This window comes from Saimiri boliviensis, chromosome 5 (genome assembly GCF_048565385.1).
Source record: "Saimiri boliviensis isolate mSaiBol1 chromosome 5, mSaiBol1.pri, whole genome shotgun sequence".
Lineage (NCBI taxonomy): Eukaryota > Metazoa > Chordata > Mammalia > Primates > Cebidae > Saimiri > Saimiri boliviensis.
Window position 1 is genome coordinate 66,774,194 of NC_133453.1, and position 14,687 is coordinate 66,788,880.

Sequence of the window (14,687 nt, forward strand, 5' to 3'; positions counted from 1 at the left end):
AATGCTCCACCAAAGCAACTGACTAATGAAACATGGTTAAGTATTTTACTTACCCTAATATCCCACGTTAAAAACATAGGGGTTAAACCACTTGTTTAAGTTTGCATTATACATCCCTGTTGCTTGCAGGTGTGTGTTAAGCAATTTATGATGCAATATAGTGTCTCGAAATGTTCTGAAACTCTAATTAAAGGATACAGAATCATTAAAATTTAAACAAGCTTTTAAATAGGTAAGTTGTGAGGAGAAAATAAAAGGCAAACTCCAGGTTTGAATGACCTGGAGGACTCAGTTCCTTGCCCTGGGCAAGCCACCCCTTTTTTTGTTTTTTTTTTTTTGTGGGGGGTGGGGGTAATTTCAGGACCCTCATTTGTAACACAAAGCTAATACTAACCCAATAGAATCATGTCAGGATAGAGTGGTATAATATTGGTCAATACTCTTAGCATGCACCTGACACAGAGAGAGCTGATTAAAAACAGGGCAGTGAAGAGAATCTAAGTTCTCACAGGGCCAGGTAGGAGGGAGGAGATCTGACGGCCCTAGGTAGTATAGATTATACCCAGTCATCCTGGTTTCCCCCATCTACAGAAAAAAGAAGTCAGATTTCATGTCACAGCTCTTCCACACCTGTTTGCTCTCTTGCCTTCCCCTCTAACTCCCTGTCAATATCATTTTTTCCCCACTCTTCCCCACCTGGGCATGGAACGAACCTTTTCTCCAGAGCACTATTTTGAAAACAAGTTAGTGATTTGAATGTTCTCTATCAGCTCTTGAAGGGGAACAAGCTAATAAATGAAGAAGTTAGAATCTGAAAAAAAAAAAAAAAAAAAAAAAAAAAAAGGACAAGCTCAGAGTTTGGGGCTTAGAGTTGTCGAGATGCCCCCCCTTGGCCCACTGAACTCTCTGACCTGTCTTTGGGTTTTGTTTGCTTCAGGCTTAATGACCTGCTAACTGCTGAAAAAAGTAAGTCTAAACTCAATGGTGGATTTTATTTTTCCTTCCAGGAAATCTCAAAGGTCTATAATGATTAGTGGGTGTGGAGTTAAAAGCACACAAAGAGGTCCCGAATGTGTTCATTTTAATTGAGAAAAATTGAATATGTGCCAGAAAAAATGTATAATATATGTAAGTCTCATTAAGCCATCATTACTTGGTAAGACAGTTTCCAGGCAAATAAACACAGAAATCTCCCTCTTGCAGCTCGCTCAGAGTTGCACCTTCAACTCACATCTCCTGTCCTCATACATTGTTTACTTCAAAGAGAATTAGGAGTGAACAAGAAAATGAGAATCAGGTAGGGCAATTATAATCTTGAACGAGGAAATCATGCCAACATTCATTGAATTGCTTAAAGAAAGAAAAAGCCATTCTCCTTCAATATATTTAACTGCTCAAAAGGGCTAAAGTGCTTTGAGGTATAAATTTTTGTTGCTCTAAAAATAAAATAAAATCTTAGCATACACTTTCATACACTCCTGAAATTGAGTGTGAAGCTCATTCATGACGACTTCTTTTATCCCACTCACATTTTCTGAGAATGTTCACTTTGTGCCACATACCAGCATCGACTGGGCCATTCCAAAGACTGTTGAAAAACTGTCTCAAACACACATGGCCTTCAAGCTATCGAGAGGAACCGTCACTGGAATTTTCAAATGTTGGGTCTTTAAGTCCATAAGATGTTAATAAAAAGTAGCAACAAAGAAAGAAATGTTGGTATCTAGAGGACAGGATGGTCTAGGATGAATGAGAAAAGAAAATGACCCTTTGGTGATAACTTGTATTTTCTCAGCAGGTTAGCAATTTAATGCCACAGCTCTGAGGAGGAACTCAAGCCGACCACAGTCCATCCTGCCCGGGAGCCTGACAGGGGGACACAGTCTGTCTCCGAGGTTAGGGAACTATGCCTGCTAATACTCCCTGGTTCTTCTCCACAACCCTCTCTAGCCTGCCTCCCAGGTATGGATACTTTTTTTTGCCAGCATCACCTTCCTGTGGTGAGCTGGTTCACACTTCTCTGCACGGGTAATGATACAGGTGTTTGGGTCATGGAGGTGTTTGGGTCATGGGGGTGGATCCCTCATGTCTTGGTGTTGTCCTCGAGATAGTAAGTTCTCATGAGATCTGGTCATTTACAAGTATGTGGCACCTCCCCTACCTCGCTCCTGCTCCCTCTTCACCTTTGGCCACAATTACAAGTTTCCCTAGGCCTGCCCAGAAGCGGAGGCTGGCATGATGCTTCCTAGGCAACCTGCAGAACTATAAGCCAATAAACTTCTTTTCTTATAAATTACCCAGCCTCAGGTTTTATGTTTTTTTTTTTTGTTTTTTTTTTTTTTTTTTGAGATGGAGTTTTGTTCTTGTCACCTAGGCTGGAGTATAATGGCAGGATCTCAGCTCACCGCAACCTCCACCTCTTGAATTCAAGCCATTCTCCTGCCTCAGCCTCCTGGGTAGCTGGGATTACAGGCACCTGCCACCATACCCAGCTAATTTTTTGTATTTCTTAGTAGAGACATGGTTTCCTCATGTTGTCCAGGCTGGTCCTGAACTCCTGACCTCAGGTAATCCACCCGCCTTGGCCTCCTAAAGTGCTGGGATTACAGGCATGAGCCACCATGCCCAGCCAGTTATTTCTTTATAGCAATGAAAGAATGGCCTCATACAGGTAACAAGGAGGAAATCCTTAAACATGGCATAGCAAACCTCTGCCAGGCAGAGCTGGAGTCTGTACAGGGGAAAACACATTTCAGTGTGATGAGGGAGGAGTGCACAACTCCAGCTGGGCCATGACTTACCTTCAGAAGGTGAGAGGAGAGAATGGCTCTAGACAGGTGGCGTTGTCTTTAAGAGAACAGGGACTTACAATCGCCGTAAAAGGATATTGGGCCACCAGGGCTGGGCAAAGCTGGGTATTTGGCATAAAAACACAGTGCATCATAATAAAGTCATTTAAAACAGAATCTGGAAGGGGGAAAAACAGAAAAGGAAATTAGGTTATTGCGGAAATCTTTAGGAAAGCAGGAGTGTCTATTCACTTGTTCTTGGCCATTGGTTCTAAGACATTGGTTTGGGATATGAGTTTATGTTACATGAAAACAGTTCATATAAATAATGGTGTTGACAGAGACTGAGATCAAAATGAGTTTTTAGGACAAGGGACAAAAAGTATAATACTTTAAAAAGAGACAGCCTTGTACAAATGGCACTAGGATCCTTAGCCCCCAAAAGTTTTGGAATCTGTATACTTAAAGGGTCACATGTGGGCCGTACCATGCATGCAGAACTCACATGCGGTCATTTCTTTGTCTATATCATATTTGTTTTTCAAAATCCTTTCTCTTTCATCTCTTTTTCACCTCCTATTTCCAGAAGGAGCAATGGAGGGTGGGCGGGGTAGGGGGGGCAGACAATAGATTTACAGAATCAGAAGGTGGTAAGAGCAGAGAATTGGTGAGGGGAGAAGCAGCAGCAAAAAGAAAGAAATAAGGAAAGAAGAAAAGAAAGAAAGAGAAAGAAAGGAAAGAAAAGAAAGAAAGAAAGGGAGGGACGGAGGAAAGAAGGAAGGAAGGAAAGAAAGAGAAAACAAGATAAAGGCTATGAGCAGCAGCAGCCAGAGCAAAACAGAAGCTGGTGGACTGTCCTATATGTGAAGCTATTTTGTAGGAAGCAAAGCAGGGATTTGGCAAGGGAAGTAAGGCAGGCCCCCAAAATAAGCTTCATTTACTTCATCATTGAATTTGATGCTGGTTCTTCATTGCAGACAACACACCATAGCTAGCTAGATGGAAAAGCTCATGAAGGCAAAACTAAAAACCTCAGGACTATGCCCATCAGAACTTGGAACCCAAGATGCCAAGGACATTTCCAGGGAAAACATGAAATACACTGGTCGAGATTGTGATGCTCATCTTAAATAGAAAATGGTGAGAAATATGTACATTTGAAAGCTATACATGAGATTGCCAAATGTGGCCCATGTTTTTAATGAACTTTTATTGGCGAAGTCTGAGTCAGTGACTAAAGGTTTAACCATTATACTCATTTAAATATAACTGATGAGTGTAATCTCAAGCTGTCACGAGTCAGCGTCACCAGGTCTTCAGTCACATTATGTAGACTAAGCCAGAGAATACTCAGAGAAGGTGCCAGACAGAGGCTGCATGAAACTATTTTTTTTTTAATGTACCAAAGGACTTTGGCTTGCCGGAGCTTAACATCCAGTACCATCTTGATATGTTTTATATATTCTCTGAGAATAGATGAGGTAATGCTTGCTTACATGAACCCAGAAGGCTATAGTATCTAGTAGTTTAAAGTTTGCTAAAGCAGAGACTTGACTCGTGTGCTCCAAGGCTGGGGAAGTGGTCAGTTAACATGGCCAACCACTCAGCTCCCATCTCAGCCTGGATTTCCTGCTCTCTCCTCATATGCAGCAATTCCGTCTGGCACCTTCTCTGCTTCTTCTCAGTATAATGAGACTGAAGGTGACTGGTGACACTGAGTGATGACAGCTTGGGATTACATTCATCACTCATATTAAAATGAGAATAATGGTTAAACATTTAGTCACTGCTGCAAACTTTGCCAATGTTAAGTTCACCAAAAACATGAATACTGGAAGTCTAATTTATAGCGTTAAAATTTGCTTAAGAATGAATTTAAAACAATCATTTCCTACTAGAAAATGATTTACCAAGTCACTCAATGACTAATGCTGGTTTTAAAAGTAAAAATCTAAGAACTAATGGGTTTCAGGTAGGAAACAGATTTTTGGGAAATTAAGAGAGTATAGTGTCAAATTCAGCAGTGTGCATTGTTATAATGTAAACAAGTTTCAGGGTAACTCTGACCTTTCTTACCTTATTATAAATCCATAAATGCCAAGGGTCTCCCACTCCACTATGTCCAGAAATGTCTTGGACCTACCCTATGATTATTTAGTGTCCAGGATAGTAGGGGGGTACATTTGTATTTTTGATTTATGAGAAAGATACTGATTTGTTCTTTATCTCCAAAGGCATAAACATTGCTTGTGAGAAAAAAAAAATCAGGAAAACCTGAAGGGAATAAAGTTCAATATTAAATTATGATGCCAGCCTAGTCTCTACCATCAAAATGGAAGGGTCAAGAATTATATCCCACATGTCAGCCTTAGAATACCCTGATTTCTAGGCTGCAGTTTTTTTGATGAAGAAGAAATAAGCAGGCTACTCTGGACACACAGCCTATGGGTTAGCCCTGCTCTGCGAGGAACATTAAAAAAACAAACAAACAAAAAACTAAACAAAAGAAGCAGAAGCCGCAGCAATAATCCAATCCCCATCTCTTTTAGAGGTGACTTGAAAGGAAGGCTATACTCACCCTTCATGGGTAGTATAAAGATCTCATAGCTCTTTCCTTAGATGTCATCATCTCTAATGTACCAGAATCTTTCTTTTTTTTTTTTTGAGATGGAGTTTCGCTCTTGTTACCCAGGCTGGAGTGCAATGGCGCGATCTCGGCTCACCGCAACCTCCGCCTCCTGGGTTCAGGCAATTCTCCAACCTCAGCCTCCTGAGTAGCTGGGATTACAGGCACGCGCCACCATGCCCAGCTAATTTTTTGTATTTTTAGTAGAGACGGGGTTTCACCATGTTGACCAGGATGGTCTCGATCTCTTGACCTCGTGATCCACCCGCCTCGGCCTCCCAAAGTGCTGGGATTACAGGCTTGAGCCACCGCGCCCAGCCCAGAATCTTTCTTTTGAGTAAATACTTAAGTAAGTATTTAGATGCCGATTCTTGCATTATGTAATCATATATTCTGGCCAAACGGTTAATCAGAGGGAAAAAAACCAGCTACATTTTTTTCCTGCCCCATAGTCCTGGAAATTTGGTTTCTTTGAGGTTACATACGGCTCTTGGAAGCTATCCTCACATAACTGGTTCTTCAACGGTTTCTCCATCCTAGATACGCAGTAACCTTTCTCCAGTAAAGCTCAGACATCTTCAACCACTTCCCAATGCTTGACTTTACTTTTTTGTTGTCATTGCCCAAGCTGGAGTGCGGCGGCACGATCACAACTCACTGTAGCCTCAAACTCCTGGGCTCCAGTGATCCTCCCACCTTGGTCCCCAAAGTGCTGGGATTACAGGCACGAGCCACTGCAACCAGCTGGCTTTACACTTAGGAGTCTTTAAGATCTATACCCCAATTCTTAAACCTTTCCTTCCTTTTCCAGGTTACGTATACAATAATCCAGCAAAGATCAGACCACTCACTCTTTCCTGTCTATTTCTAGGTCAGTGCTAATACTGTCCCTTAGTGTGGAAGGCTTTGTCCCCATCTCTAGTTACTGGTTACCAGCCTCCTTCAGGGCCACTCTATATTTTCCATGATACTCTTCTTTCTTTCTTCTTTTCTTCTTCTTCTTTTTTTTTTTTTTTTTTTTTTTTTTTGTTGAGACCGAGTCTCACTCTGTTGCCAGGCTGGAGCGCAGTGGCACAATCTTGGCTTACTGCAGTCTCTGCTACCCCGCTTCAAGCGATTCTCCTGCCTCAGCCTCCCGAGTACTGGGACTACAGGTGCGCACCACCACACCCAGCTACCTTTTGTATTTTTAGTAGAGGGTTTCAGGGTTTCAATATGTTGGCCAGGATGGTCTTGATCCCTGACCTTGTGATCTGCCCACCTCGGCCTCCCAAAGTGCTGGGATTACAGGCGGGAGCCACTGCACCCGGCCTTCACGATACTTTCCTAGATGCCTCAACCAGTCAGTGCCCCTGAAACGCTAACCACATTCTGCCTTATATTCAAGTTACGTGCAAATTCCTTTATGTCTTCTAACAGATTATAAACATCCTGAAGGCAGGAGGATGATTCCTTGTTCATACTGGTTAGTCCAAAGCGTCTATCTTAGTGTCTGCCTAACAAGATATTCAACAAATATTGAGCTGAGAATAATTGGCCTGAAGCCAGTGACCCTGACAATTATAACTATTATACCCTAATTAATTCGCTACATAAAAAAACCTCAGGTCATCTACATATAAAATAAGAAAATGGTATGAGGAGATAAAATAAGAAACTCAGTGGTAAAATAACCTTTAGGAGGCATATAATAATAATAATGATATCTTCACCTTGAGTATATAGCAAAGGTCAATTATGGAAATGGATTTTGAACGAAGTTTTTGAGGTAAATCTTTGAACTTCTTTTAGTCAGAAACGCTCTTTTATGGAGCTCAATGTGCTTAAAATATTAACCCATGACATTATTCTGAGAGACAGGCAGTAGCATAGGATTAAAAAAAACAACATGTTGCATGTGTGGGCTGTTTCAAAGTCATATACAAGATGGTAACAAAAGTGGGACACAATTCTATAACTCTGAACTCCCAGTTCACTGGTGAGATTTTATTCACCTTAGAATAACTGTGTCCTAGGTAATAAGACTGATTCTCTGTAAGCAGATGTTATGTTTTGACTTGTATCCCCCTCAAAAAGATATGTTGAAGAACTAACTTCTGCTATCTCAGAACATAACTACCTTTGAAAACAGGGTCTTTGCAGGTGTGGTCAAGTTCAGGTGAGGTCCTTAATGTGGGCCTTAATCCCATAATCCTTTATAAGGACTAGTATCCTTATAAAAAGGGGTAACCTTGGACACAGAGACAGACATGCACAGAGGGAAGGCTACGTGAAGAGTCACAGGGAGGATGCTGTGGGAACATGAGGATAGAGATCCGGATGATGCATCTATAAGCCAAAGGATGCCAAAGATAGCCTGCAAACCACGGGCGGCATGGAACAGCTTCTCCTTCACAGCCCTCAAAAGGAACCAACCTGACTATCACCTTCAGCTAGGATTTCTAGCCTCTGGAACTGTAAGACAATACAATTATGTTGCTTGAGCTACCCATTTTGTGGTAGTTTGTAAGGGCAGCCCTAGAAAACAAATGGTGGCATTTACTTACATTCTAGAACAGCTAGACTCTACAACAACCGCAGAGTGAACCATCTTACTCCCAATTGGAGCAAGGCTGTACCTTTTATGTAGGCAGCTTCAAATCCTTCATGGGAATAGGTAGGATGCAAATGATACACCCAATAGATGCCTATAGAAAGTGGGATTTGAATAACTTAAGAGAGAGATGCCTAGGGAAGACAAGTCACAGTATGTATAGATGAGGCTGAGTCATTTCTAGAGAGCAGTCACGATTGGAGAAGAAAGAGGACAGTCAGAAGGACTGTTCCCTTTCAGGTTACACAGAGATGATTTTCAAATATCAATACACAGAATCGCCTTCCAAAACTGCTTTTGCAGTTTGGATTACGCCACTGCACTCCAGCTTGGGCAACAACAAAAAAGTAGAGCCGAGTACTGGAAAGTGGTTGAAGATGTCTGAGCAAGAAGAACATGTTAAGAGCTTTGCTGGAGAAATGTTACTCCACATTTAGGATGGAGAAACCACTGAAGAACCAGTTTTGTGAGGATAGCTTCCAAGAGCCAATATGTAACCTCAAACCAAATTTCCAGGATTGTGGGTCAGGAAAAGACACAGAATCTCCTTCCAAAACTGCTTTCATTCACACTGCGAATGAGCTCAGGACTTTTAAACAATGTTATGCATTGATTTAATGGGCATGCAAACTGTTCTATGTATATACCTGTTGCTTCATTTAAGCTTGCCTCAAGGCGTATTGTTTCTAGAAAATGCTCTAAAATTTTTTCAGGTGTTCCTGACATCACAGTATACCTGGATAAGAAACAAAAATGCCATTAGTTTTTCAAAAGTGGGCAAATCATTAAAAAAAAAAAAAACTTTTTCTTATCTAAGTGTTTTTTTTTTTTTTTTTTTTTTTGAGATCTCAGGGACCCATATACTTTTCATGGTAGGACAGACCACGCACCTTGTCAAAGTCACACAAGAAGACAAAAACAAAACAACAACAACAAAATCCACACAGTGAAGTCATTACTACAAACACTGTTCTTTTTTCCCTACATGGAAATGAGGTAAACTTCTTGAAGAGCAGCTCTAGTAGGCTGGGAACTGAGAAACTTGTCTTCTTCAAAAGGAGAATAAAAGGGAACATGTAAAACCAGGGCAGTTCAGGTCAGGCAGCGGGAGCTGGTGAGGGAAATGACAGTAAGCTAGGTTATCCATATATGGGTTACTCGTAGCAAAACTTCTGTCCCACACTGGATTCCCCTGCCTATTTCTGGAATGCTCTGTCTTTCCCAACTGTACACTGGTATGTGCTCTGGAAATTCAGCTAATAATAAAACGAGAGAAAGCAAACAAAATCCCAAACACTGATGAGCAAACAAACAAACCCCAGTGGCATCATAGTGGGAAATAAATTAGCAGTAGGAAATCCTTATAATTTATTTCAATGTCAGATATAAACTATTGGAAGTTATATTAGACATTATTTCAGAAGATCCTTCCGTGGTGTTCTTCAGTGAACATGGGAGGATTTAGTTTTTCAGTTGTGTGTGAGCTGTTTCAAAATCATACTTAAGACGACGACAAAACACTACTAAGTGGGTGCTATAGACAAAATACATTCAGATGATCTGGGCGCTTCTCTTCCAGAGCTCAGGCTTTGCTTTTCTGCTTGAAATTTCACTTAAAAATAATAGGCAAGTAAAACAACAATGAAAATAAAATTGCCTAATGTTCAGAAAGCAGTGATGGAATTTAGCTCTGCTTTCCTTGCCTGTTTGAGACCTCTGAGGTGTGTTGAGATCCCAAGAATAACTCTAACATGTTATTAAATCTCAGGGTTTTAATCCATGGCCCGATGGAGTGATAAGCAGACATTTTAACATATGTGCATGTGAAAATGGTGACGGAAGCACCCCTGGTATTGCATGGGGTAGCCGATGCAGTCTATCGGAAGGCAGCTGTTATCTAAGACTGTCCTGTGAGTGCGTGCACAGGACCAAAAGGAAGCTAAACAGTTAAATCTTTGAGGAAACCTGGCTTTAAAGCCTAGAGGAGGAGAGAAGGGGAATGGCAAAAAAAAAAAAAAAAAAAGTCTACTTTCATCTCAAAAGTCTGACCCCTTTCTCAAAATAGATAAGGTAGAAGACAATGGTTTTTCCTCTTGTGGGCAATGAATATTTGAGGAAAGAAGATGGCATATATACAAAAGACTTTCAATATTGAAATGGAGAATATTGTTCAATTCATTCAGTAATTCCTGAAATATATGATTCTTTAATAGCACTCACCAGATGAGCTGGAAGAGGAGCAGTGTTGGCCACATTAATCAGGAAACAGGGTTAGAGAGAGCAACATCTGTCGAATGTTTACTATGCCCTAGACAGCTAGGTGGGCACTGAATAAGGCCGTCCTGTTTACTCCTGCTAGATAAATATTATCTTCATTCTGCAGATGGAGAGACCGCTCAGGAGGGGGAGGCATCATGCCTCAGATCACAGAGTTAGTAAATGGGAGATCTCTGACATGAGCCCCGTGTGTCTGGCTTCAGAGAACAAGCATGAGTTTCATGGCACTTTTCTGCTTGTAGAGCAAGAGGCTCCAGAGGGAGACCAGGTCTAGCTACCTGGTGCCTCTTCCAGAACAGGAAATTCTCCATGTAATTAACAACCTTCCTCTAAAGAGGGCTTGTTCTGTTTGTTTCTGAAAACAAGTTTTATTTCAGTAGGAGTATGCATACATTGCATAACATGAAAACTGAATGGGGGAAAACCAGTCTGTTAGTTTGCATGGCACGGGGAAGTTGTAAGCTTTATAGCTAGCCATATGACTCATATGTCAGTTCATGAAATGTGTCCCCTTGTCAAAAGTTTAATTCTACTAGAAGATTGGCTTCACATCCTGGTATTCTTCGTTTGGACGTCCTTTAGCTAGGGCATCCTCGCTGGCCAAAAGTAATAGAGATCTGAGCGGCAAGCCAGATGCCTGATCACCTCTCTAGAGAGAAAGTGGCCTCTCTAAGGTCTGTCCACCTGGCCAATTGGAGACCCCCAGTATCTTTCTTTTGCTACCAAAGACTTCCTCTCGTGGTGTAGTTGCCATGACTGCCTTACTGGAACCTCTCTTCATAGCTCCACAGAAGGCTGTTAGGTGCTGACATTCCCTTAGGGCAGGGAACTCCAAGAGAGAGGGGTCAAGAGCTTCTGACCAGACATAGCCCTCTGGGCTCTGGGGGTTCTGGATTTGGCTGAAACATCACGTGATGGCTTCGTGTCCCCCCGTCCACTACCAGGCAGCTACTGCTTGACCTCTGTTTAAAATGAGGTCAGGACCACTTGAAGACCACAAAACATGGCTCTTTTTAAGTTATTTCATGAAAGAGCAACTCTAGTCCAAGTTAAAAGCAAACTCCAATTGGTTACATTATATAAGCTATGAGGTTTTAAGCCTCTGATATAAAATATTTTTCTGCAAATGAGGACACTACACTCTGCTCCTAGAATATAAAGGGTGTGGGGAAGGGGACCTGAAAGAGACTATCTTCCAGCACACAGGATGGAGTTGAGAAATGAGAAAACAGTCTAAGATAAAAGCAGCACAGTAACTAAAACAGGAATATGCATTTCAAATTATTTCTTACTAAACCCGCATAACCACAGAGCAGAAAGACATCTGAAACAGTAGATGGCTGCGCGCTCCATGGCATTTATCCTTCATGTCAAATGTTGTCTTATTATTGACCTCTTTAATATCATACTCAGAGTTGAGTTGCTTAGGTAGAATTAGGAGGTTTTGGAAGTTAAAAATGTACATATAAACGATTCTGGATTTCTCAGGGAAAAAGTGAATCAGAAAAATAACAGGCAGCACCAACATGGTGACCATCTTTGAACTCAAAAAGGATGATTTCTGAGGAGAGGCCCTAGAGCTTCCTAAATTTTAAGTCCAGCTACAGACATGGTCGATGCCACATTACTGAAATCCAGAATATCAGCCCCAGATTTATTTACATGTCCCCTCCCCTTCAGCTCTGGTCTCATTTGGGAAGGTTCAACATGGAAAATGACCCCTTGAGAGGGCAGCTTTTCATTCTTCAGGGAGATGATCTTGTGTGGTGCATTAATTTGTACTCATGATATTTCTCAAATGGCTCACTGTGAACATGCATAAGTTTTTGAATTATGAAAGAAATTTGGATTGGAATATAGGACACAAATAAGGAGATATAATGGAAAATCAGAGCAGGCCTAAAATAATAAAACATACGGGCTCTCCTTTTCCATCCCTTTTAGTTTGATTTCATAAGAAACCTGTATTTGGAGAACACCCTGAATGAAAGTGATTGTAACAAGCAAATGCTTTTGATCATTCCCCAATGGCATGAAGAAGTGAAGCAAGGGGACCCCAGGGAACCTCTTGATCAGATGTTTCTAGGTTAAGAAGAATTCCCAAGGCTTGCCTTTTCAGTAAGCACAGTTTCCTGGGACATCTGAAGCATTAGTTTAAAATGCAGATAAAACACTAGTGATTTAAGGGAACCAAAGAAAATCACTAGAAGCAGCAACCTTCACATTAAAAAAATGTTTTCATTCTCATCCTCCTTAGTGGCATGGAAGGACAACTGGTAAAAACATTTGGGCAGACCATTTTCAAGAACAGATAGTAGTAAATAAATTAGAAGAAAATTTCTATGGTAATTTTATAGTTTTGTAAGTGAAAGGTAGTTTTTTACATAGTCCTTTTGACTCGGCTCTTTTGATGTGGAGTGGTTTGCAATATGTACTAAACAGTGTTGCATATGTAGTCTTACCTACTATATTTTGTTATAGCAAGCTGGCAGGTGGAAGGGGGATAGGCATGTGAAAACTGGTCAAGCTGGACTTGAATCCAAGCTTTGCCATTACAAGCTTTGAGACCTTGGGCAAGTAACTTGTTGCTCTGAGCCTGAATTTCTCCATATTTTAAAAGGTATTGTAATGTGATAAGAATTCTATAAAATCTGCAAAATATACTATTGCTATTTAATAATATTATATTTCTTCCTGCCTTCTTCGCAAATACATTGATTCACCAAATGAAAATGTCTGGGCCTCAGGCTTTTAGTCTAAACAATAAAAATTAATCATTTGTGGTGAGTGTCTTGATAAAGGGAACACCCTACTTATTTGGCAAACAAAGGAAATTACTTGAGATGTATTCTCCTTCACAATATTATTGGGTGACATTTCTTTAACTACAGAATTGGTGTTTTTATTACACTAAGACTGAAACAATCTCCATTTTAAAAACTAGATTCTGCAATTATCTGTGATTTCTGAGAGCCACATTTTCTATTCTGTCTTACCATTCAAATGTTGGTGTATTTGATGAAATCTTATGTAGTAAGTTACAGCAAAAGCTGGACCTGAACATGGATATACTGAAAAAGACTCAAGTTAAACAGGGTATCTGAAAAACGTGAAGCTAATGCCCTTTTGACATTAGCAGGAATTAGTATGAATGAGGCCAAATGGATGCGTCTGGGCTGCCATTAATAGACTGTTTTATATTTGAAGTCTGGGTTTCCATCAAAGACGCTCACTCTGATAACAAGAGGAAAACACTTCACCGAAATCCTGCATATGAAATTCAAATTCCAAAAGTTCTCATCAACCCAGAGGCCTTCCTATCCTTTGAGCTGCCTGGCATTGCTATTCTCATTGTTCTCTCACACGCCTTCTGTTCCACAGCTATTACAGTTGAACACTGTATACAAAGAGTCGTTTTTAGAGTAAAGGAATATTCTCTCCAGAATTACTCTAGGCAGCACCAAGCTCAATGCTGTGCCAGAAATGGATACATTATCCTCCACAAGATGTGTGATTAGTCAATAGAGAGGAAAAAAGTCACATACACTGCCATCTTCCACAAAAAAGGAGAACATGCTATTGTAGCAATGATGATACCATGTGAAAAGGTTAATCATAGTCTGGCAATTACAGTGTTGGATGCAAACATACTTTTGCTGAGGCTGTGAGTTTCCTTGATTAGAAGCTCTGTTCCCTGCTGGGACCTTCTCCAGCACCAAGACATCTTGGTCATGTTCTTTAAGTCTGACTGTATTCGCCTCCACGTCCTGCAAATACAAATTACACCACATACAGATGCTGCCGTTTACTCAGACAATGAAAAAAATTTCAAATGCTTCAAAAACTCATTTGGTGCTTGTCATGCTAATTGTTGTGTCTACAAATGAAGTCATTTTCAAAGTCAAGGGCTGGAACGGTCAGAGAGAGGACCAGATGAGGTTTGAGGCATGTGTTTTTAAAACTGCTTTTACCCCAGCTTCAGAAAAACAGCAGATTAAAGCATAGTGTAGTTATACTCTGAGAACCCTTTGAGTGAAGGAAGTAGAGCAGGAAGGTGGGGAGCAAAGGCATTTATTATTTATAAAAATATGTAGTAAACAGCAAGCAGCTTCAGCAAAGTTCTTTTTCTTCTAAGTGTATTTAGTTTCCTTAGGAGTGGGGCACCTCTTCTCTCTAATCAAAAGACTGTTTTGTTTTTTAAAAAATCAGTTTGAAATGTGTTAAAAATTCTTTTCAGTTATATAAAGACATTTTTCGAGATGAAGTCTCACTTTGTTGCCCAGGCTGGAGTGCAGTAGCGCAGTCTTGGCTCACTGCAACCTCCGCCTTCTGAGTTCAAGTGATTTTCCTGCCTCAGCCTCCCAAGCAGCTGGGATTACAGGCAAGCACCACCATGCCTGGC

At 40.8% G+C, this 14,687-nt stretch overlaps 1 protein-coding gene across 6 annotated transcripts in view; it reads right to left on the reverse strand.

Moving 5' to 3' along the window:
• RAPGEF4 (Rap guanine nucleotide exchange factor 4) overlaps positions 1-14,687 on the reverse strand; it is a 329,303-nt gene that overhangs the window by 46,962 nt on the left and 267,654 nt on the right. For all 6 annotated transcript variants that reach the window (XM_039469846.2, XM_010352028.3, XM_074399463.1 and 3 more), the window contains 3 exons: positions 13,937-14,052; positions 8,656-8,744; positions 2,889-2,967 (listed from right to left, as the gene is read on the reverse strand). In XM_039469846.2, the coding sequence (XP_039325780.1) occupies positions 2,889-2,967; positions 8,656-8,744; positions 13,937-14,052 (284 nt within the window). The remainder of the gene's footprint in view (positions 1-2,888; positions 2,968-8,655; positions 8,745-13,936; positions 14,053-14,687) is intronic.